The 24,687-nt window shown below is 49.3% G+C and overlaps 1 protein-coding gene and 1 long non-coding RNA gene across 2 annotated transcripts in view; one reads left to right on the top strand and one right to left on the bottom strand.

Moving 5' to 3' along the window:
- Positions 1–10,594, bottom strand: part of LOC103877741 — an 18,704-nt gene extending 8,110 nt beyond the window's left edge. The window contains exons 1-2 of the long non-coding RNA XR_002517122.2: positions 10,384–10,594; positions 8,813–8,930 (exon numbers count right to left, since the gene is read on the bottom strand). This is a non-coding gene — a long non-coding RNA (uncharacterized LOC103877741). The remainder of the gene's footprint in view (positions 1–8,812; positions 8,931–10,383) is intronic.
- Positions 6,165–24,687, top strand: MOGAT2 (monoacylglycerol O-acyltransferase 2). The gene is made up of 6 exons (XM_003910433.5): positions 6,165–8,586; positions 10,608–10,786; positions 20,028–20,232; positions 20,552–20,726; positions 21,366–21,565; positions 23,724–24,687. The coding sequence occupies exons 1-6, from the start codon at positions 8,496–8,498 to the stop codon at positions 23,876–23,878; spliced, it is 1,005 nt and encodes a 334-aa protein (XP_003910482.1). The 5' UTR covers positions 6,165–8,495; the 3' UTR covers positions 23,879–24,687.

Genomic DNA, 24,687 nt, shown 5'->3' with positions numbered 1-24,687 from the left:
TAATTTCCCTCTGTGTTGAGTTTTGTCAACAGCTTCTCCAGCATCTATGGAGATACTAATATGATTTTCTCCTTAAATTGACTAATCCTTTGTATTATATTAATGGCTTCCTTAATCCTACCTGTTCATGGTGTATGGTAACTTGATGTTGGATTCCATCTTCTAATATTTTCTAATATAAGATTTCTAAACATTTTATTTAAATATTTTTCATCAATACTCATAAATAATTTGATAAATGTGTACTTTTTTTTTTGCTCTGCTTTTTAAAATTGAGTATAAATATCAATGTTTTTTTTTTTTTTTTTTTTTTTTTGAGACTGAGTCTTGCTCTGTCGCCCAGGCTGGAGTGCAGTGGCCGGATCTCAGCTCACTGCAAGCTCCGCCTCCCGGGTTCACGCCATTCTCCTGCCTCAGCCTCCCGAGTAGCTGGGACTACAGGCGCCCGCCACCTCGCCCGGCTAGTTTTTTGTATTTTTTAGTAGAGACGGGGTTTCACCGTGTTCGCCAGGATGGTCTCGATCTCCTGACCTCGTGATCCGCCCGTCTCGGCCTCCCAAAGTGCTGGGATTACAGGCTTGAGCCACCGCGCCCGGCCAAATATCAATGTTATACTTGCTACATAAGAAAGAAATTAGAAATTGTTCCTGAATTTAAGACCTTTGAATTGATTTACGGAGCACTGGGGCTATCTAATCTTTCCAGATTTGCTGAAATTCACCTGTGAAACCGTCTGTGCCTGGTGCTTTTTTTGTGGAATAATTCCTTGATAACTTTCTCTGAGTCTGCTATGGTAATTAACCTGTTTAAGTATTCTATCTTTAATTGGTTCAGTTTAGTTTACAACTTGTTTGTATAGAAGTTTACAAAGTAGTTCTAGTTTCTAACGGTTTTTAGAAATTTCTTTTGTTTCAACATTTCATTCATTCTCGTTTTTTATTTTTTGTACATGTGATTTGTCTCTTTGTGATAACATTAGCTAGTAGTTTGTGTATTTCATTTTTAATGTAATCTGTTAATTATATCTTTGTTTTCTCATCTCTATCATTAATTTCTGCTTTTGTATTTATTACTTTCTTCCTTGGGCTTTCTTTTGAGTTTCTTTGTTGTTCTTTTTCTAGATTTTATAACCTAGGAATTTAATTCATTCTTTCTTAATCTTTCATTTTTATTCATATATGCGTTTCCTCAAAATAAGTTGCATTCAGTGAATTCCAATATTCCAAGAAAAATATTTTTGAAATTTAAGATGACTATATAATGTATATATAATGCAATCATGTATGTATAATGTATATAGAAGAATTTATATGTATTCATGGAACATATATGTATTATATGTATATATATAATATATGTAATGTATATCAATGTAGCCTGGACACTTACACTAAACCTCCACTCCAGTGACACCCATAGGTTGCCTCTCCTAAGGCGTATGTGACACCTAAAACATAAGGGCACTTTATGATGGATGACTACAGTCTTAACACCCTGGTCCCATCCATCACGGCCTCCTTAATATTATTTAAGTTGCTGATTCTATTCAATCAACAAGTGATAAATACTTTGCTCTTATATATTTGGCTAACCTTGTCTGTTTAGTGCCTATTCCAACAGCCTCTCAGCTGCAGTTTGCCTGCACTGCTGAGGGGACACAATACACCTTTCCAGGGTACCCATGGGGGAGCTCCACAGCTTTGTCACCATGCACAATCTTTGCAGACAAGATCTTAATGACAACTGCCTTCTCCAGGGGCACAGATATGACGTTGCATTGAGGACGTCCCACTCCAAGGAAATGCATTTGATACACACATTTAAGACATTTAAGCCCAATGTTTCTTAATACTTTTGGGGTCTGGTGGCAAACGCATTTCTCATTGACAAATTTTACTGCTAAATTAAAATCAACAGGCACTCCTGTGTGTGACCTCAAAAAACTCCTTCACTGTAAACCTTTGGCAAGCTCCTGTAATACCTCCTGGAGTCTCTGATTCACTTACGATGGTCATTAGTTGCTTCAGGGCTTCTGATGCAAGATATTGTCCCTCTTGGCCTCAGGCTATACACCATTAAAACAGCAAATGACTGGCTACCTATGAGCTGTTTTGGACATAGAGGCTGTCACAGACCCTGAGCCTGTGACCCTCCCTACCCAGTTGCCCATTATGCTTTGAGTTATGGGAACATCCCTCCACAAGCTCAGCTTGGCTACCAAGGCCTCCCTAAGACAGGATGGAGCCAACCCTGGGCCCTCTGGGATATTCCACCTGCAGGAGGGGTTGGCCTCCTCATTCTCTTGGTCCCTTGCCAGATGCCAGGGTGCTGGAGGAGGTCACCCCTCCCCAGACCACTTGGCTACCTGGGAAGCCCTTTGGTATTAACTGAATAAACAGGAATGGGAGTTCATGGACTGTGGGAACGGCGGCATCATTAGCCATCACACGTGATGCAGCTTAGTGGAGAGCTGTTACTTTCCATCCCTTAGCTGGGATGATGAAAGACAGGACCCAAGAAAAAACATACTTGGTCAAACTTCAGCAAGTCATCCTATCACTGGCTGTCCTGGCCAACAAATGGTCTCATCTTCACATTCATTATTAATTATTGGGCCATTACCTAAAAATTGTTCCCATAAAGGTAAAAAAAGAATAAACCCTGGGAATCTCTTATTTCACAGACATCCAAATTATAAATCAAAATCACATAACTCCATGTTGCAAGGCCTTGCTAGTTCACTGCTTGTTTCTTTCAGAGTTAGAGACATTACTAATAGTTATGAAGGCACACATCTCACTCCTTAGAATACACTATGCTGGGCTTCCAGAGGAGGTATCCGATATAACCTTCATGTCCCTGATAGGTCCCGATGGTTGCTTTAATGATGTCCTCAAACAACTTCTTTTCAAATTCCAATACAATAAATAAACTAAAGATCTTGAGTTTACCCCAGGTCTTAACCTATTTTTTATGAATTTCAATCTCGCCCCCATCCCTCAAGGGTTAGGAGCCAGATTAAAGATGCATATTCTCCTGGGACTCATCATCATAGATTGTCCCCTAGACCAGGCAGCTGCTCCTCTGATAGGGGACCCATTTGAACCCAAACTTCCACTCAAAATAAACCTTGTCAGCTGCAGCCGCACACTGTCCTGTTGATGGCTGGTCTTATCCCTACTGCCTTGGCTGCTTTCATTGGTTACAACCAGAGGCCCAAAACCTTCAGCAGACCACTGTTTTAACCAATTATGACCAGTGCTCAGGCCCACATTAACTCGAGTAGGTCCCATGAAAAGGACACACCTGTCCCACATCTCAGATGACATTACCTTTGCCCTATAATTCACCACTGAAGGTGACATTGCCTCAGATGACACGCCTGAACCCAAGACCTTGATGCTGGAGATAGCTTTGCCCCTGGTGCCACAGATGGCTTTGCTCCTTGCACTAAACCTGCACTCCAGTAATGCCCATGGACTGGCTCTGCTAAAACACAAATGGACACTGGGTATTTTTGCTTTTCTTTCTGTACTGACTGCCTGCTTAGCCCCTGATCTTGGTATACTCCTTGCTGTCTGCTCAAAGGTACACCGCCACACAGCTCTATACCTCAACAAAATTCTAGCCTGGGGAAAGCCAATCTAGAAGCAATGGCGCAACAGATAACAGGCATTGTGTAACCTTACCCGGGTTTACAACAACGTTCCTACTCCGCCCAAGATGAAGGGTTGCTCTATTTACTTGGCTCAACCCCACGCAGTGGAATGGATGCCTGTGAATGGGGTTTCAGGTCACAGTGGTGCCTCCACATCTTTTGTGTGTTCAGTGATGCTCATCAAATGCCTTGCTCCATGCCTGGCCCACATTTCTCCAGTAGCCTTCAATGTCTCCACTATTTAAACAGTACTCGTCACCAAACACGAGGTCAAATGCCCAGGCATCACAGGGTCAGTTATAACAGGAACACACAGAAAAGGTTGCTGTCTAGTCATAGAAATAGACCGGCACACCCAAATGTCTCAAACAGGGGCCCAGAGTTAGGAACTTAGAGGCATCTCTCCAGTCCAGCCCAGTGGGCTTTCTGCTTTGCCACTGATTCCTTTAAAGGGACAATTCAGGTATTTGCCTGCAAACTTTAAGTGACTCACACCCCATTCCCTTATATCTACCGTTAGTTGTGGGGTTTCTCTCTTTCTCTCTCTCTCTTCCTGACTTTGCATTCATGACCCCAGGATGGAGCACTGCCTTCCTGACTCACGGCACCCTCCCTGTCCAGGATTCATAAGTAATAAGTTAGTGAACATATTTTTTACTGTGGGGTGTATTAAATTTGCACCCTCTATCTGAAGAACCAGAGACTACCTCGATGGCTCCCAGAGTCCAAGTAATGGTCAGGCAGACACAAATTGGACACAGATCTGATAAGAACCACCAGGGCATCTGCCAATATATTTTCCTTTTCTTTTTAACTTTTTTTACACAACCTTTTCTGAATCCAGAGCATCTGCCACTATAAGCAAGCTTCCTGTGTGAGGGACTCCCTGGTTGTGGGTTGGACGACTAGGCATTAGGCTGTGCCCCAGGGAAAAGGAGTATCCTGTGGAAAACATACTGTAAACCTCCACCCCGCTCGGGCAGTGTTGCTAGCTGCTCCGGTACCGGAACTCTAATTTGGCTGAGGGCTCTTAAAAACAGTGTGGTGCTGGCAGAGATAGATAAGAGGACTAACAGGAGAGAATAAAAGCCCAGATACAGACCACGCATCCGTAGAACTGTCTCACATGACTAGGGTGGCATAACATATCGTGGGGAATGGAGGGAGTGTTCAACAAAGAGATTGAAAACAAATGCTTATCCACATGTCAAAAGCTAAGATTGGAACCTAACTCATGCTATCTAAACATCCAGATGAATTAGGATTTACATATAAAAAACAAAACTTCAATTTTTTTTTTTTTTTTTTTGAGACAGAGTCTCGCTCTGTCGTCCAGGCTGGAGTGCAGTAGCGCGATCTCGGCTCACTGCAAGCTCCGCCTCCCGGTTCACGCCATTCTCCTGCCTCAGCCTCCCTAGTAGCTGGGACTACAGACACCCGCCACCACGCCTGGCTAAGTTTTTGTATTTTTAGTAGAGACGGGGTTTCACTGTGTTAGCCAGGATGGTCTCGATCTCCTGACTTCGTGATCCACCTGCCTCAGCCTCCCAAAGTGCTGGGATTACAGGTGTGAGCCACTGGGCTGACCTAAAACTTCAAAATTTTTAATGAAATGTATAAGTAAGATAAGATTTCCTAAATCCGACCAAACAATGTGTATTTTATAAAAGACTGGAAAATATGACTATATTGAAATTTAAAATGTTTGTTCATCAAAGGACATCTTAAAAGACAAGCTAGGGCTGGGCACAGTGGCTCATGCCTGTAATCCCAGCACTTTGGGAGGCCAAGGAGGGTGAATCACTTGAAGTCAGGAGTTGGAAACCAGCCTGGGCAACACGGTGAAACTCCATCTCTACTAAAAATTCAAAAATTAGCTGGGCATAGTGGCGGGTACCTGTAAGGCCAGCTACTTGAGAGGCTGAGACAGGAGAATCACTTGAACCTGGGAGTTGGGGGCTGCAGTGAGCCGGGATCGCGCCACTTCTCTCTAGCCTGGCAACAGAGTGAGACGCTGTCTCAAAAAAAAAGACCAGCTGGAAACTGGGAGAAGAGATTTACAATATATATGCCACACCAAAGGGTTAATATCCTGAGTACATAAAGAAGTACAAATGATTATGAAAAGCACAAGCTACACTCCCGAGAAATGGGCAAAAATGAAGACCAAGCTTTTCACAGAAGAGGAAATGCCCATAAAAAAAGAGATGTTCAACATTAGTGTAGGCCAGGCATGGTGGCTCACACCTGTAATCCCAGCACTTTGGGGGAGGCCAAGGCGGGCAGATCACCTGAGGTCAGGAGTTTGAGACTGGCCTGACCAACATGGTGAAACCCCGTTTCTACTAAAAATACAAAAATTAACTGGGCGTGGTGGCGGGCACCTGTAGGCCCAGCTACTTGGGAGGCTGAGGCAGGAGAATGGCGTGAACCCAGGAGGTGGAGGTTTCAGTGAGCTGAGATCGTGCCAGTGCACTCCAGCCCGGGCGATAGAGTGAGACTCAGTTTCAAAAAAAAAAAAAAAATTAATGATAAGGAAATGCAAATCAAGAGTAAAACTTGGTCTCATTTCATACCCTAGCTGGAAAAGAAGTCTGACCACACCAAGGGTCAGAGCGGATCCATGGGGGTGGGGGGCTCTGGATTCCTGGGGAGACTGTACACTGATGTATTATTTTATTATTTTGGAAGACAGTTTGGCTTTACTCCCAAACTTGAACATTCACATATTCATAATCCCAGCGGGTTCTCCTGCTGTGTTGAAATTGTGGAGAGGAGAACGTGGATAGAAAGTAAACGGAGAGGCCAATAAGGAAGACAGAGCCAGCCTATAAAAGAGGCTGGCTGTGGAGGTAGGCAGCAGCTGTTCAGTTCAAGAGACTGAAATCAACAAAACACTAGAACAAGGTCATAGAAAATGACATCCAATGGGCAGTAAGCATATTAAAATGTGCTTATATTTATTAGTTGTTAGGAAAATGCTATAACCACAATGAAGGACCACTACACACCCACCACAATTCAGAACTCAGAATTCTTATATAAGGCTTGTGGGAGTATAGATTTGTACAATCACTTTGGAAAACTCTATGGCTATATACCATGAGACCCATCAATTCTATTTCCAGGCACATACCCAACAGAAATGTGTATAGATGTATACTGAAAGACATGTACAGGAATGTTCATAGCAGCAATATTCATAATAGCCAGAAACAGGTGACAACCCAAATGCCTGTCAGCAGCCAAATGGACACTTTGTGGCATATTCACACAATGGAATGCTAAACAGCAATGAAAACAAAGGCAATACAGACACACATGATGTCTCAAAAGAGTACACACTAAATGATTCACTTTTCATAAAGTTCAAGAACAGAGATGAGGATGGTGCTGAGCTACAGGGAAGAAAGCAGTGACTGGCAAGGCCAGAAGGGGTGCTAGGTAAGTTCTGTTTGTGGATCAGAGTGGTGATAACTTTCACTTTGTGAAAAGGCATTCCTCTGTCCACTTAGGATTTGTGCATTTTTCCGTATGTATGATATACGTCCATTTGAAGTTCACATTAAGAGGGAGGGATTTAGAAGAACTGATAGGACATGGTGACTGATAGAGGTGGGTGGAGAAGAATAGAAGGGATCTAGTGTGACTCAGGTTTTGGCCTGAGCAACTGGGTAAATGGGCGTTACCCTTTACTGAGATAGGAAAGAGCAGAGGAGGAGTCAGCGGGGCAGGAGGGAAGTGGGGGAGGGAATCAAGTTCAGCTTTAGACATGCTACAGTGGAGGTGCCTATCAGGCATTTGAGTGAAGATGTCAAGGAACCACCTAGAGATTCAAGTTTAGAGCCCCAGGGAGCAGAGCTGCAGATGCAGATTTGGAAGTGTTTGCTGTGTAAATAGAATGCCAGGTGTGACCCTGGATGAGATCTCACAGAGCAGGAACTGGAGAGAAAAGAGAAGTCCGGAGGATGGAGTGGAGGAGGCGGACTCTAACAGCTGGCCTGGTGAAAGAGAGAGGCACAAAGGAGACCTAGAAGGAGCAGCCAGAGAGCTAGGAGGAAAACTGGGAGAGCATAGTGTCCAAAGGCCAAGCGGTTTCAAAGACCCGGGAGTGATCAACAGTATCTAATGCCGCCAATAGGTCAGGATGAGATGTGAGAATTGATTACTAGATTTAACAACGTGGAGGTTACTAGGGAACTTGCCAAGGGCATTTTTGTGGAAGGGTGATACCTGAAGTGTGGACCACTATTTGTGGTACCACAGATGGGAGGTGAGGACGGGAAGGCATGAAAGACAGCTCTTCCAAGAGTTTGCTGTGTGAGTGAGCAGAAGAACGGGGCAGGAGGTGGAGGACACAGTGTGGGTGGGGATTTTTAGGTAGGAGTTAGTACAGCATATGTGTGGAGGGGGAACAATGGATAGGACAAGGTCGTCTTATCCAATGACCTTGGGGCCAAGTCATTGAATAGGTGGGAAGGGGGCGAGATTGCATATGCTTGGGGCTTCACCTGTCTAGTTATAGGAAAGACAAGATTTAAGCGATCAGGGAAAGGTAGCCATGCAGATAAGGTGTTGCCTGAGAAGGCTGATAAAGGCTATACAACTCCTTCTCTTCCTCCTTCCTTAGCCAGGCTCCAGCAGGTAGATTCAAAGGTTTCTTGTAGGATAGAAGTTCCTGCCTCAGCAGGGGCAAGGAGGCCTTGGGGCTGGGCTGGGCTGGGTGTGGCACTCTCCCTGCCAGCTTCTACAGCCTGGGGCAGGAACAAAAACCTGTGGGTGCCTCAGACCACAGCAGAGCTCACAGAACCCGCGGGATTCAGGCTGACCCTCCAGCATGGTAGAGTTCGCGCCCTTGTTTGTGCCATGGGAGCGCAGGCTGCAGACACTTGCTGTCCTACAGTTTGTCTTCTCGTTCTTGGCTCTGGGTAAGTTGGGCTGCACTGTGGGATGGGAGACCACCACACTCAGGTGAGGCAGAGCAGCCACACCAGGTGCACACAGCACATTGATGGTGGGAAGACACTTATCCTAAAGGGGGCTTTGTTGCGCTCAGAGCCCCTGCCCAGAGAGAACTCCTGGGCCTGCCCAGAGGCTTCTTGGTGGTGGAGTGGGGTAGGAGTCACCATCTGCCGCTCTGGGCAGGTTACTTACTCTTCCTGGATTGCACTGTGGGTTCTCCTTTGGCACTTGGATGGAGACCAATCTGCAGGCTGCCGGCTGGTGTAGGAAAGCCTCTGCATGGTGATGGGAGAGTTCTGCGCTCTGCAGCCTGCTCAGAGAGGAGGGATTTCCTTCTGTACTCTCTGGGAGGAGGAAACTGGGGCTGGTAGTAGGGTAAGTGAGAGAAACAGGGAAAGAACAGGAGGGCAGGGAGAAAGTGCAGGCTGAGAGTGGACTGTGGAGTGGGCATGCTGGGTACCAGGAAACCCGGAGTCAGACTCAGCTGGGCAACTGACCAGTTGTGTGACTTTAGCCAGCCCATGCCTGACCTCTCCAAGCCTCGACTTCACCATCTGCAGATTGGGGACAATAATGCTGGCCTTGCAGGGCTATAGTGAAGGAAATGAAGAAATGTGCTGACCTCTGCTCAGCACAGACCTGGCCTGGACCTTGGGCTGGGCTCACACTAGAGGGCATGAGCATGGCCCCTTACCCACCCCACCACTGATTTGTGGCCAGAGAGATCACCCTTGCCCAAACAACAGCTCTGCCGAAGGTAACATTTTCGAGGAGGGCCTGGATCTGTGGCTTGGGAAGGGAGAATGACTGGGAGTCCATGGGATTTTTCCTTTCATCTGCTGGCACCAGACAGGGTAGGAACTGCTGCCTCCAGGGCTGGGGTTCTGCACACAGATACCACTCTCCTGGTTGGTGAAATGTTGACACACTCTGAACACATTGGTCAGTAGCCATGTCTCTCTCTTTCTCTCTCTCTCTCTCTCACACACACACATACACCCACATACACACACACGTACTTCCTCAGAAACTCCCCCACAATTCTGTAGCTAAAAAGCTCCCCCTTGGCAAAGCAGGCCCTCCAGGACCCTGCCCTAGCATCCCTTCTGGTTGAGCTGTGTCTCTGTTCTAAGGGTTTTTAGACATTTTACACATCCCTGTATACCCCCTTTGCACAGATGAGCCAAACAATCAAGGATTTGCCTCCAGTAAGGGCTGAGAAACCATCAGTCGGAGGGGAATTCCACACGAGGCCTGGTCTTAGCCCTGATGCACCCCTGATTCTGGGGTAGCCAGGGCTGGCCTCTTCCTCCGTCCCTCCTTCTTTCAACAACAAACGTCACTGGTCACTGGAGCTCAGCAGGGTTTGAGAACACTGTGTAGTTCAGAGTGGCCACAGACATGAGGCAGGAGCGGGAGGGACAGGGCCAGCTCTGAGGCTCCTGGAGGCCAGGCTGAGCTGCTTGGACTATGCCTGAAGTTATGGGGAAGTCACGAAGGGCTTGAATAAGGGGAGGGACCTACCTGGATTTATCTCTGGGAAAATGGGGCAGAGGATGAACAGAAAGAGAGCAGGAAAGGGTCTCCCTTTGCTCTGAGATCCCAAAAGACGGAAACCAGAACAGTTTATCCAACCAGTTGTCCCCATTGATTACTTGGTAAGTACAGACAACTCTCCTGGGGAGAAGGGAGATAGGCGGGGGATGGAGTGAATTAGGTGGCCTGGTGCAGTGGGGGAAAGTGAGCTTTGGTATTAGGCCTACCTAGGCTCAACGTGTGCTCCCAGTGACACTGGGCTGGCCACAGTCCCTCTCGAGGCCTTCCTCTCCTCCTTGAAGGATCAGGAAGCTGCTGTCTTCCTCCTGGGGTCAAGGATTGGACAGGACGGTGCTGCTAGTGCCGGGCCTATGGGCAGAGCTCAGTCTGAGCAATCTCACCCACCTTCCTCTCAGATCCTGTTCCTGACAGCTCCTTCTTCCCTCCCCAGCCGAGATCTGCATTGTGGGCTTCATAGCCCTCCTGTTTACAAGATTCTGGCTCCTCACTGTCCTATATGCGGCCTGGTGGTACGTGGACCGAGACAAGCCGCGGCAGGGGGGCCGGCGCGTCCAGGCCATCAGGTGCTGGACCATATGGAAGTACATGAAGGACTATTTCCCCATCTCGGTGAGTATTGAGGCTGGTTGCGGTGGGGGAGGGAGTTGGCTGGGGTGTGGTCAGGGCCAGAGTGCCCACATCTTCATGGGAAAATATGGCCCTGCATGCATTGAGGAGGCTACTGGGCTGGGAGGTAGGAGCTAGGGCTTCTGCTACTATGTGACCTGGAGAAGAGTCCAGCTTCTCTCCGATCATGGTTTCGCATCTGCAGGGATGCAGAGCCAGTACAGGGACTGATGAGCGTCCAGTGTTTGAAGGAGTTCTGTGGGATATATGATGTAAGGCATGCCTATGTATCTTAAAGGCACAGACCCATGAGCAGCCCAGGCTTGGGAGTGAAGGTAATAAACTTATAGTTTCTAAGGACCATCTAACCTCACACTTAACATTTACCAGAAGAGGAGGCTGACACCCAGAGAAAGAGAAAATGTCACCAATGTCACACAAGTTCTTTTACAGATTTCCAAGTGTGTACACTGACTCTGGGCAAAGGGACAGGTGAGAGAGCCCTGAATTGTTCTCAGATCCTACCCTGCCCCTAACTGGCATATAGTGTATCTTTGGGCAAAGCTTTATCCTGTTCTGAGGCTCAGTCTCCCCATGTATCTAGTAAGTAGACTGATTCCTCCTCCTCTGCATGCCTCCAAATCTCTGGCTTTCCAACTCCTGTCACCTCATGGTCATTGTGGACACTTGGCCCTGGACTTGAAGGTGTGTCCAGAGCAGAGCAGATCCCTGGATTTGAGTGAGCAGATCTTTCGGCCCCTTCAATGGAATCCCAGGCAATCTAAAGCCTTGATCTATGCAGCCAGGCAGTGATGGTTTATTGGCCAGATGGAATAGGGTGGGGAAGGCAGCAGGGATGCAAAGAAGGGACAGGCAGGGGCAGTTGGCCCTCCTCTGGAAGCAGGAGAGAAGAAAGGGATAAGACATGGCCTGTGGAGACAGGTAGACTAGACTCTGATCCCAAGTCAGCCCCATACCATACCGGCTGTATGACCATGGGCGAGTTAGTCTCTCTGAGCCTCAGTTTCCTCATATGTAAAATGGGGATAATGCCACATCCTCACTGGGTTGTGTAGATTCAATGATACAAAGCAGGTAAAGCACTTTGTAGGTTTGTTGTTTTTTTTTTTTGAGATGGAGTCTCGCTCTGGCTCTGTCACCCAGGCTGGAGTGCAGTGGTGCGATCTCGGCTCATTGCAACCTCTGCCTCCCAGGTTCAAGCAATTCTCCTGCCTCAGCCTCCCATGTAGCTGGGACTACAGGTGCTGGCCACCATGCCTGGCTAATTCTTGTATTTTTAGTAGAGACGGGGTTTCACCATGTTGGTCAGGCTGGTCTCGAACTCCCAACCTTAGGTGATCCGCCCACCTCAGCCTCCCAAAGTGCTGGAATTACAGGCGTGAACCACCATGCCCGGCTAGCACTTTGTAGGTTTTCAGTAAACAGGCGGCTAGTATTATTTTACCTTGGCAGTGGGACTCTGAGAAGGCGTGGTCGTGACTCGAGTCTGGAGAGGACTCTGAGAGTCCTGCTGCTCTGACCTCCACACCTATGTAACTTCTCCCACTCTGCCTAGGAAGCCTACCTCTTCCCGTCCCTCCAGAAACAAGGTCTCCAGCTTGCAAAGGGGGAGGGGTCGAGGAAACAAGTCCACCAAAGTTAAGAAACTTGTCTGAATTATGGGAACGCAAGGTGGTTGGGGTTCCTGCCTTGCTCCCTTCTGAGAGTCCTGGAGCCCAAGAAGGACTGGTAAAGGCTGAGCCACAACTGGAATGCAGGAGCCTCTAGCACCGCAGTGGGCAGGGCCTCCAGGGCAAAGGGCAACGGGGGTGCTGGGCAGAGAGCAGGCAGTGGCTGGCAGAGACTCACGTGCCATGCTCACGAGGGGTGGTAGATGTGGAAAGGCAGAACATGGTCTAGCCTGGGGGGCTCAGGAGGGGGGCAGTCTCCCCTGCCCCTCATATGTGTTTCCTGCAAGGCCCCCTCCAGGGTCTTGTCAGCAAAGAAACTTAGGGCTTGCTGAGTTCTGGGAGCAGCCCATGGATGTGTCGGAGGCACAGTCCTCATCCCCACCCCAGGACCTCTGCACTTTGAGATTCATCTCCCTTTCCTGCCTCTCCTCTCTCCAGCCTGGGCTTCCTATTCTGTGCCAGGAAGGTCAGAGTCTCCCCGGGAAAGTGTGCTGTGGCCAGCCTGGGGACGTGTGTGTGACATCAGGGACCAAGCCAAAGAAAACCTGAAGCAGGCTCTGGCCTCCCGGAGAGCTTTGGAGGTTCTGGTCTCACTTCCCGCTCTTGAGCTGAATCCCAAGCCCACTGGGGGAAAAAAAGCAGCCTGAAAAGGCAAACACACAAGCACAGGCCCAGACACTTGCCTCACGGTGAGTTCTGAGCCACAGGCTGACATCCAGCATGGCTAAAGCAGAAGGCAGGCCTGCAGAGGAGGCTGGGGAGGCCCTCAGGTCAGAGGGTGGAGGCCATTGGAGGCCATTCTGCAGGACTGGGACTGCTCACCTGAAAGTTCTCCCGGGGTGTCTTCAGCCAGCCCAAGGGCCTCAAAGGACAGCATCTGGCCCTCTGTGCACCTGGAGCCTTTCCAGTTGCAGGTCTGGCAGAAATGCTGAGGCAGCTCTGCACCTACCCTATCAACGTCCTTCCTGCTCCTTTCTCAGCCAGGTGGCTCTTGAGGAGGATATCTCAACCTTAGTACTGTTAACACTGGTGGGACACAGGCCTCGATTTGCAGAAATTCTATGTGCACCGTTTTGTTTGTTTTTTTTTTTTTTTTTTTTTTTTGAGACGGAGTCTCGCTCTGTCGCCCAGGCTGGAGTGCAGTGGCCGGATCTCAGCTCACTGCAAGCTCCGCCTCCCGGGTTCACGCCATTCTCCGGCCTCAGCCTCCCGAGTAGCTGGGACTACAGGCGCCCGCCACCTCCTCGCCCGGCTAGTTTTTTGTATTTCTTAATAGAGACGGGGTTTCACCGTGTTAGCCAGGATGGTCTCGATCTCCTGACCTCGTGATCCGCCCGTCTCGGCCTCCCAAAGTGCTGGGATTACAGGCTTGAGCCACCGCGCCCGGCCTGTTTGTTTGTTTTGTTTTTGTTTTTTCAAGACGGAGTTTCACTTTTGTTGCCCAGTCTGGAATGCAGCGGCATTATATCGGCTCACTGCAACCTCCACCTCCCAGGTTCAAGCGATTCTCTTGCCTCAGCATCCTGAGTAACTGGGATTACAGGCACCCACCACCACTCCTGGCTAATTTGTACTTTTTTAGTAGATATGGAGTTTCACCATGTTGACCAGGCTGGTCTTGAACTCCCGACCTTAGATGATCTGCCCGCCTCGGCCTCCCAAAGTGCTGGGATTACAGGCGTCAGCCACTGTGCCTGCTCCTGTGCACCGTTTTTTGTTTTTGTGTGTGTGTGTGTGTGTGTTTTTTTTCCAGAATCCTTGCTCACCGCAGGCCCTTTGCAGCACCATCTGCCGAAGGTGGCAATGCCACTGAGTGGCCAGCAGAGGGCGAGATGATGTTCATTTTGACTATGTTCTAAGCTGGGCCTGTTGGGTGGGGCTGTGGCCTGCAAACTCTCTTTCCATAGACCCTCCCACCCTCCCACACACCTTTACTGCCCAAGTCCTGAAGGGATCATGGGGTGAGCAGACAGTAGGGAGACCCAGCTCTGCTGAACTCCCCCACCATTCACAAACCTCTACGCTCCCCTGCCATATACATGTGGCTGTCCAGTGATTTCTGAGCTTTTATCAGTTCTTACTGTGCTTTTATGAACTAGCACCTGGTGATGGAATTTCAAGAAAAATTCAGAAACCGTTTCTGGGCCTCGGAACTTTCTAAAGTCACCCGGTCAGCTTCCCACAGAGCTAGTTGTGGAGCGTCAGGCAATGTTTTGTGTAGGAGGAGCTGTTCCCACCTGATACTGAAGACCCACCCAGGCTCTGGGTTTCCCTGGCACTGAAGATTTTGTCATCTGGAGCAAACACGGTCTCCGTGGGCCAAGGCCTTAGGCACCGAGGGCTATGACCAGGGCTGTGACCAGCTGTCAGGAAATGCTGCCTGCACCGTGCCTGTCACTGTCAGAGCCAGGCTTGGGGCAGCCTGCAGGCCACCTCCTTGACCCCACCCACACACACCTGTGACAAACCCTCAGGCCTTCTGCAGCCTGCCAGGCATCTCTAGGGCCTTAGTGCCTGACCTCCTAGCCACCACCTCTCAGCACTGGGTCTCTTAACCCGTGTCACTGGGACTCAGGTGCCCAGCTTTCACCCAGGACAGAAATCCCAGCTTACACAATCTAGGATACGTGCTTCCCCCTGAGATTGCCCCCTTGGTTATAGGAAGGCTCTGCCTGGGAGGTCTTCTCACATGGAGCTGGGGCGCATCTCCAGGACCCTCCCAGGAGTCCTACCTCTGCCATGGGCAGGGAGAGCTGGCACAGAGCACAGCGGTTCCCTTAGCCCCAGGGCTGCCTTGCAGGGACTGGGGGCCTCCCACCCTATTCTGGTCCACTGCACCCCACAGCCAGGTAACCCTCCAGGTAGCTTTGTCCACCTGGGCACCATTCAAATTTGGGGCTGTATTATTCTATGTTGTGGGGACTGTCTGCACCCCTGGCATCTACTCACTCAATGCCAGTAGCACTATCCCTCCCTGTTGTGACAGCCAAAAACATTTATAGACATTACCAAATGACTTCTGTTAGGGGAGGGGGAGGAGCTGGGGGCATACACTTGCCCCAGTGAAGAACCACTGGTCTAAGCCCTGGGCTCTGCCTCCTAAACTCCTCCAGCCTGATTTCTCCTCACCTGGCCCTAAGCCCTGACCATACATATCTCTTTATCTTGGCTCTACTTCTGCCAATGCCCCCAGCAATCCATCCACCACACTGCGGCTGGAATAATCCTCATAAAATGAGTGAAATACTGCAGTGACAGTGACTCCCCTGGCTCATAAAGTCTATTTTGCTGCAGCTTTCCAGTCCCTGCACCCCACCCACCCCTCACCTGCTTGTCCTCCCTTTGCCATCCGAGCTGTCTAGGCATGAGCTACATCACTTGTGCTGGCGCTCTTACTTGGAGTGCACCCTCTTACCCCATGAATCCCCTTTTACTTAGGACTCCTACAGGGTGGCAGAGCCTCCTGGTTACACACACAGAATCAGGCTTCTGGGTTCAAACCCTGGCTCTAAGTCTATACTAGCTATATGACCCACAACTAGTTAATGAACCTTGTGTCTCCATCTCCTCATCTGCTAAGTGCGGGGGGCAATGATACAATACTTCCCTCATACGGTTGACGGAGGGTGAGGCAAGTTGGTGTACGCAAGGTGCCTGGGGCCTGGTAGATACTGGGAGTGTTTACCAACTCTGGCACTCTTTCCAGCTCTCAGGGCCTGGCACTTACTGTATTTCTTCAACAAGTGGGCAGGGAGAGTGCGCATGTTAGAATTGAGGGGATGTGTCCATGGGTATCAATGCGTGTCTGTGAAGTGAATGTGTGACTATGGTGGGGCGAGAACCAGCTAATAACTTATCAACAGAGTGGACTGGGGAGGCCAAAGCCCTACCCAGGGCCACAGGGAGTTACAGCCAGGGCCAAGGAGAATATCCAAGCCTTTCCATCCATCTGAGTTGGATAGGGGGAGACAGGGAAGTACCCTAGTCCCTAAACACACACACACACACACACACACACACACACACACACAGCGCTAACAGCCTGAACCTGAAAGGGGATTTTTGAATTTTGATGTGTAACCAAATCCTCTAGGAAATCTGTCACAAGTCAGATGCCCAAGGCAAGATCAGACCTACTGAATCAGACCCTGCATGCCCAGCATTTTTAACCTGCCAATTAATCTAAGCACATAAATAGGCCATGAACAAGCTCTCCCACGCCAGGCCCTGGAGCAGTGCGAGGCAGGTTGTTGATGCAGGAGCCACTTTCTCCTGGGAGAAGGGAATCGAGAGAACCCTGGACCTTCCAAGTCTGACTAGTGAGTGAAAGGCCCCAAAGACAGTCCTGAGTGCCAGGATATTTCCCTGGGTCTGGAACAAAGGCTTCCTGGCTCACCTTGCACGCGCGCGCTCTCTCTCTCTCTTTCTCTCTCTCTCTCTCTCTCTCTCTCTCTCTCTCTCTCTGACGCTTTCTGCAGGAGGTGGCAGAACTCAGAGCCATCTGTGTGGCTCAGGGCAGGTCTCCACAGCTCAGTTTGCTGGACTGTCACACTGGGCCTATCATACTCCAGCCAGCCTCCCTAGGGCCAGATTGAACATTAAACAAGCTAACAGCATGGCTGCTTTGTGAACCATAAAGAATCTGTTAGGACAGCGGGCTCTTGAGGCTCTTCAGTTGACCCACGGCTGTGAGGGGGCACAAGTTCGTTTGTGGAGAAATGGGAATGGACAGACACAGTAGAGACATAGCAGTCCCCCGCTGTCCTCCCTCCCACTCAATGTCCAGATGTCCACTCCCGGAGAGCCCTATGTGGTGCTGTGATTGTTTAGGCAGGGACTGAAGAGCGTCTTGGGGTTAAAAAAGCGCCCCTGTAGCCCCTGCCAAAGAACTGAAAACATTTTCACACCAAGACTTGTACACAAGTGCTCGTGGCCATGTTATTTGTAATGGCCCAAGGGTGAAACCACTCAAATGTCCTTGACTAATGAATGGACATCCAAGATGTAGAATATCCATAAAATGGAATAGTGTACAGTCACAGCAAGGAATGAAGTACAGATACATACTATAACATAGATAAACCTCCAATCATGCTAAATGAAGGAAACCAGACACAAATGCCACATATTATATGATTCCATTTACGTGAAATGTCTGGAACAGGCAAATCCATAGAGACAAAAAGTAAATTCGTGGTTCCAGGGGCTGGGGAGAGGGGGAGTGACTTCTAATAGGTATGAGTTTATTTTGGAGTGTTGAAAATGCTCTGGAATTAGATATTGATTGGTAACACACTTTTTTTTTTTTTTTTTTTAAAGACGGGATCTTGGCCAGGTGTGGTGGCTCACACCTGTGATCCCAGCACTTTGGGAGGCTGAGGGGGATGGATCATTTGAGGTCAAGAGCTCAAGACCAGCCTGGCCAACATGGTGAAACCCCATCTCCACTAAAAATACAAAAATGAGCCTGGCGGTAGTGGTGCACACCTGTAATCCCAGGTGCTCAGGAGGCTGAGGCAGGAGGATTGCTTGAGCCTGGGAGGCAGAAGTTGCAATGAGCCGAGATTGTGCCACTGCACTCGCGTCTGGGCGACAGAGTAAGACTCTGTCTCAAAAAAAAAGAAAGACAGACAGGATCTCTTTCTGTAATCCAGGCTGGAGTGCAGTGGTGCAATCATAACTCACTGCAGCCTCATTCCTGAGCTCAAGCAATCCTCCCACCTCAGCCTCCCAAGTAGCTTGGACTACAGGCACGCACCACCACAACTTTAAAAAAAATGTTTGTAGAGATGGAGTCTCACTGTGTTGCCAGGCTGCTAAGATTAGAGGTGTGAGCCACCACACCTATCCCATACCTTTTAAATGTACTGAAACCCTGAATTTCATACTTAAAATGGATACATTTTATGGTATATAAATCATATCAACTAAAAGCGATAACAACCCCCAGAGCCTAGTAACCTGGCTATGCCCTTCTCCAGGCCCCACTGCCTGCTGCACACCCAGCCTGCCAGGGCATGCACCCAGGCAGGATTTTCCCCAGATAGCCATCCATCTTCGCTTAGTCACACTCCCTTCACCTAACAGAACTGAGGGAGGGAGACAGACCACAGCACTTCACAAGTCTCCTCTCTTCTTTGTTTACCCCCTTAAACCCAGTAGCAACCCTGCCAGGGAGGCGTTATCAGTGTCCTGTGGGACAGAAATAATTGAGCCACAGAGGGGACAGGGGCCTGACAACGGTCATGTGATGAGCCAGCGGCAGAACCTGGGTCTCCCGACTCAAGGTTCTTTTTCTCACTAGTGGAACCCTGGTAACATGCCAGGATAGGATTGGGGTCAGGGAGCCTTCCTTCTGAGGCTGCACCATCCTCATCCATTGGGCTTATTCCTTCCTTCCTTCATGCCATACCCTTTCCAGAGCATCTCCTCTGTTCCAGGCCTGCACTGGGGACACAGATGCATCGGACACATGGTCTGTAATCTTCACAGGGATGTTGTGATAGATTTGGGTCCAGGGGACAGATGAAAGAGGTTAGCATAGAAAGATACCAATAGAGACCACATCTAGGGAGGTGCAGACCACACCTTAGTATCCAAGTGCCTGCACTGTGGGAGGGCCTGTGTCTAGGTCACTGAGCCAGTATTATTACATGTATCTATGTGCACGTATTCAACTGCACGCTCTGTGGGACCACAATAGATAATGTGCGTGTAGATGCCCATTCTAATATTGGCTCAGTGACCTAGACACAGGCCCTTCCACTCACCAGGGTGTTTCTCTATGCACAAATGCTTTTCTTTTTCTTTTTCTTTCTTTTTTTTGAGATGCAGTTTTTTGCTCTTGTTGCCCAGGCTGGAGTGCAGTGGCGCGATCTCGGTTCACTGCAACCTCTGCCTCCCAGGTTCAAGTGATTCTCCTGTCTCAGCCTCCTGAGTAGCTGTGATTACAGGCGCCTGCCACTACACCTAGCTAATTTTTGGTATTTTTATTAGAGATGGGGTTTCACCATGTTGGCCAGGCTGGTCTCAAACTCCTGACCTCAGGTGATCCACCCGCCTTGGCCTCCCAAAGTGCTGGGATTACAGGCATGAGCCACCATGCCTGGCCAAAACATTGTTTTTCTTAAAATGGGGCTATTTCAGCATGTTGATACCCCTGTGTAGCCTCTTGATGCCTTCATGTTATATCCTGTACAGGTGGTGTTGGTATAAATAATTCCAGGCACCATCATGCTTGAGTTTCTCAGTAGCCCTAGGAGGTAGTAGGGACAGGGCCAAATACTGTATTGCCACTTTATAAATGAGGAGTCTGTAGGAGAGGGAAGCAATTTGTCCCAAGCCAGCATCAACTCTGTGGCACAGCCAGCACCACGGTATCTCCAGGTGCTGTCACACACCATATCTGAATCTTCGTAAGAACCCAGGGTGGTCAGACATATGGATGAAGACCTGGAGGCTCAGGGGGGTTTCCCAAGGTCACACCAGTGAGGGGAAGAGTCAGGGTTGGAACACAGGCCCCACCCTGGCTCAGTAAGTTGCTGTCCCTGCAGCTGGTCAAGACTGCTGAGCTGGACCCCTCTCGGAACTACATTGCGGGCTTCCACCCCCATGGAGTCCTGGCAGCCGGAGCCTTTGCCAACCTGTGCACTGAGAGCACAGGCTTCTCTTCGATCTTCCCCGGTATCCGCCCCCATCTGATGATGCTGACCTTGTGGTTCCGGGCCCCCTTCTTCAGAGATTACATCATGTCCGCAGGTGAGTGTTTCCACCCCTGAGCAGCTCAGGAAGGTAACACATTTTCAGGAGGGTTGCCAACAGTTCTGTACTTCTTCCAAGAGCGTGTGCAGTAGGAGAAGGAGGCTGGGCCCAAAGAAGCACTTCCTACAGCACCATGCTGGGTGCTAAGTCCATCAGTGGGTTGGGAAGAGGGAGAGGACTCAGGGAGCTCCTAGCTGGAATGGGGTGCAGTGGGGGCAACCCCAGGCCTTGCTGGTGATCTCTTTCATGGGCTCTATGTGCTTTCATAGCCCTTGCTCCCTCACCCCATACCTGACCCACCTTTCTCTTTCCGCAGGGTTGGTCACATCAGAAAAGGAGAGTGCTGCTCACATTCTGAACAGGAAGGGTGGCGGAAACTTGCTGGGCATCATTGTAGGGGGTGCCCAGGAGGCCCTGGATGCCAGGCCTGGATCCTTCACGCTGTTACTGCGGAACCGAAAGGGCTTCATCAGGCTCGCCCTGACACACGGGTATCAAGCCTCTGGGAAGAGCACTCTGGTTTCAGTTGGCGATTGGCAAGGATTTTATTTTGGTGGGAAGAGGGCAGAGACGAATGCAGATTCTATTTTGGTAGAGATTTTCAGTCCATTCACAATGAAGATTATATTTTGGTGTCTCACGCCCAAATACCTAGAAAAGTTTCCACAAGGGAGACTCAGTAATCTAAGAAACTAGGTGGCAATGAACATATTCCACAAAACTGGCACTTGACCTGAGACCTATGATATCTAGAAGAGTGATATTTGGGGTACATTTCAGAGCTCTTCTCCCTACTTGGGATGAAGCATCCTTGAGAAACATGAGCCAGCTGAGGTGGGAGAGATTTTTCTGGGAAAAACAATGCAGATTTTTATATCTGGGAGGACTGTCTGAAGCATGTTGGTCTACCGCTCATGGTGCAACTGGAAAGTTGTGGCCCTGCAAGGGACCTGCCCAGAGAATGGGGCTGTGAAGGTCTGGGAGATAACCCAGGCCTCCACTTCCAGCCCAGGTGGCTGACCTCTGCTCCATTTTTTGGTCACAGAGTCCCTGCAGGAAGCTAAAGGGCCTTTCAGCTTGTGCCTTCTCTGGGGCCTCCCACATGCCCTCTTTCCTCTATTTGTCTCCAGGGCACCCCTGGTGCCGATCTTCTCCTTCGGGGAGAATGACCTATTTGACCAGATTCCCAACTCTTCTGGCTCCTGGTTGCGCTGTATCCAGAATCGGTTGCAGAAGATCATGGGCATCTCCCTCCCACTCTTTCATGGCCGTGGTGTCTTCCAGTACAGCTTTGGTTTAATACCCTACCGCCGGCCCATCACCACTGTGGGTAAGTCCAGGACCAGGCTGGGAGGGAGGAGGCTATGTTGTGTGCTGCAAGGGGACGTGGAGATGGGCCAGATTTATTTATGCCCTAATGGGGCTCACATTCTAGACTGGGAAACATACACATGCAAGCAGATAGAATAGAAGACAGTCTGGGATAGGAACTATAGCAGAGGTGCCAAGAGCAATAGTTGCGACCAGTTGCTGAGCATCTGCTGTGTGCCAGGCACTACACTAGCTGCCCTACATGAAGCAACTCAGCTTATTCTAACAACCTTCAAGGCAGGAAGCCTGTATGCAATGGCACAATCTTGGCTCACTGCAACCTCTGCCTCCCAGGTTCAAGAAATTCTCATGCCTCAACCTCCCGAGTAGCTGGGACTACAGTTGCTCACCACAAAACTCAGCTAATTTTTGTATTTTTAGTAGAGATGGGGTTTCACCATGTTGACCAGGCTGGTCTCAAACTCCTGACCTCAAGTGATCCGCCTGCCTCAGCCTCCCAAAGTGCTGGAATTAAAGGCATGAGCCATTGCGCCTGGCCATACCTTCAAGACAGGAGTTACTATACCCATTTCATTGATGTAAACTGGGGCTCAGAGAAGTTAAGTATCTTCCAAAATATCACACTGTTTTTGTATAACAAAGTTGAGGTTTTTATTAGGATCATTCTGACTTTTTACAATGCCGGAAAAGGTGGGTTTAATTCTTTTTTTTTTTTTTTGAGACAGAGTCCTGCTCTGTTGCCCAGGCTAGAGTGCAGTGGCATGAGCTCAGCTCACTGCAACCTCCACCTCCCGGGTTCAAGCGATTCTCCTGCCTCAACCTCCAGAGTAGCTGGGATTACAGGTGCATGCCACCACGCCTGGGTAATTTTTGTATTTTTAGTAGAGACAGGGTTTCACCATGTTGGCCAGGCTCATCTCGAACTCCTGACCTAAAGTGATCCCCCAGGCTCAGCCTCCCAAAGTACTGGGATTACAGGCATGAGGCACCATGCCTGGCCTCTGAAAGACTTTATAGGGAGAAGTCCATTTATCTCATCTCCATCCATCCACTTGCTAATTGAGCAGACTTGGTAAACCCCTACATCATGACCCCCCACCCGTGTTGTGTGGCAATATTTTCACGAATTTTAATACTTCTGCTGCCTCCAGAACTATCGCCAGAAGAGAGGACAGAGGAGCTGCCTTCCCAGCCAGACAGAACCAGAGAAAGAGATGAGTTAGGTCCATCCTGATTCCTCCCTGGGATAAGAGATCCACTGCAGGTCAGCGTGGAGGGGTAGAGGGGAAAGAAGAGCTGCCTGAGCTATGAACTCACCCCATCTTAGAAATATAGCCGCTTCCAATCATGGCATCTTGGACTCCCCAGATCATATAGCCTGAAGGTGAAGAGCACAACCCCGGGGTCTAAAACCTGGCAGTGGTTCTTCCTGGCTATGTGACCTTGAACAAGTCAGGTAACCTCTCTGAGCCTCATTGACTCGTCTGTCAAATAGGAATAATGACAGTTTTTTATACCCATAGGATAAAAGGGAGTATTTCATGTAAAGCACCTAATACATTGCCTGACACATTGAAATCCAGCCATTGGCCGGTCACGGTGGCTCACACTTGTAATCCCTGCACTTTAGGAGACCGAGGAGGGCAGATCATGGGGTCAGGAATTCAAGACCAGCCTGGCCAACATGGCGAAACCCTGTCTCTACTAAAAATACAAAAATTAGCTGGGCATGGTGGCGCATGCCTGTAATCCCAGCTACTCAGAAGGCTGAGGCAGGAGAATTGCTTGAACCGGGATGCAGGAGGTGGAGGTTGCAGTGAGCTGAGATTGTGCCACTGCACTCCAGCCTGGGCTACAGAGGGAGACTCTGCAGGAAAGAAAAAGAGAGAGAGAGAGAGAGAGAGAGAGAGAAAGGAAGGGAGAAAGAGAGAGAGAGAGAAAGAGAGAAACGGAGAAAGAAAGAAAAGAAATCCAGCCATTGTTATTATATCAGAATCTTGGAGTTGCACTAATGTCTTAAAATTCATTACCTGAGATTAGGGTTGGAAGGAATGGCAGTAAGAGCACTTTTCTGCAGGGATGAACCATAGGGATGGGCACCTGCCCCAATGTCCCCTTCCCTACCCTAAGCCACTGCACGCCTCTATGCCTTGCAGTGGGGAAGCCCATCGAGGTACAGAAGACGCTGCATCCCTCGGAGGAGGAGGTGAACCAGCTGCACCAGCGCTATATCAAAGAGCTGTGCAACCTCTTCGAGGCCCACAAACTTAAGTTCAACATTCCTGCTGACCAACACTTGGAGTTCTGCTGAGCCCAAAGGGCAGGGCCAACATTAGGGAGCCCAGCAGGAGGTGCTGTGCTCTGAGAAGACTTCCTGGAGGTGTTTGTTGAACATATCTGCAGAGCCTTCCCAGACTCCTGCAAATCTAACCCATGTCAGGCTGTAAGTCAGGGCGGGCAACGCAGAAGAGGAGACCAGATTCTGGCACTGCAATCTGCACTTCTGCTACAAGACCTCTGCCAGCCTCCTGCTCCTTGGCTTCTGTCTGCTCCGTGAAATGGGAGAGAGGGCTGGAGGAGAATGTTTTCTGAGGTCTCTGATCTCTGTTGTAATGTCACTCAAACATTATAAAAGGAAATGCAGGGGAACAAAGAGAACAGCAAGGTTTTTATTCCTCTGACCTTGAGTGACAGCACAAAAGAGGCCACCAGCTCCAGTCCCTTCTCCTACAAGACCTGTCATCTTGCACCCTGGATGTCCCAGGTCCTCCCTCTCCATGCTGGAGAGGAGGGGTGGCCAGCAAACCCCTGCCCTCACCCTAGGTAGCTTCAAGTTTCTGGGTTCTCTGGGTGATGGAGTGGCCGCCAGAGGCACACGGAAGGTGGGTAGGGAGGACTGTGCTCTGTTACCAACTGGCTGTATGACTGTGGGCAGGCCTCTTTTCTCTCCTTCTGAGCCTCAGTTTTCCCACTGACTCTGAGTCTCAGCTCTGACATTACATAGGCTGAGAGCTCCATAAGGCGCCTCTTATTCACCCTTTGTAACTTAAGCCCCTGACCTTGGCATAAAAAAGGGGGCTCCATAAATGTCAGTTCAATAAATGAGAGAATTATATTTTA

Source organism: Papio anubis, chromosome 12 (genome assembly GCF_008728515.1).
Source record: "Papio anubis isolate 15944 chromosome 12, Panubis1.0, whole genome shotgun sequence".
Lineage (NCBI taxonomy): Eukaryota > Metazoa > Chordata > Mammalia > Primates > Cercopithecidae > Papio > Papio anubis.
This window is presented reverse-complemented; position numbering and strand designations above follow the sequence as displayed.

Coding starts and splice junctions, on each gene's coding strand:
- MOGAT2 (XM_003910433.5), top strand. CDS start 8,496: ATGGTAGAGTTCGCGCCCTTGTTTGTGCCATGGGAGCGCAGGCTGCAG. Junction 20,727..21,365: donor AGGCTCGCCCTGACACACGG/GTATCAAGCCTC, acceptor ATTTGTCTCCAG/GGCACCCCTGGTGCCGATCT. Junction 21,566..23,723: donor CCGGCCCATCACCACTGTGG/GTAAGTCCAGGA, acceptor TATGCCTTGCAG/TGGGGAAGCCCATCGAGGTA.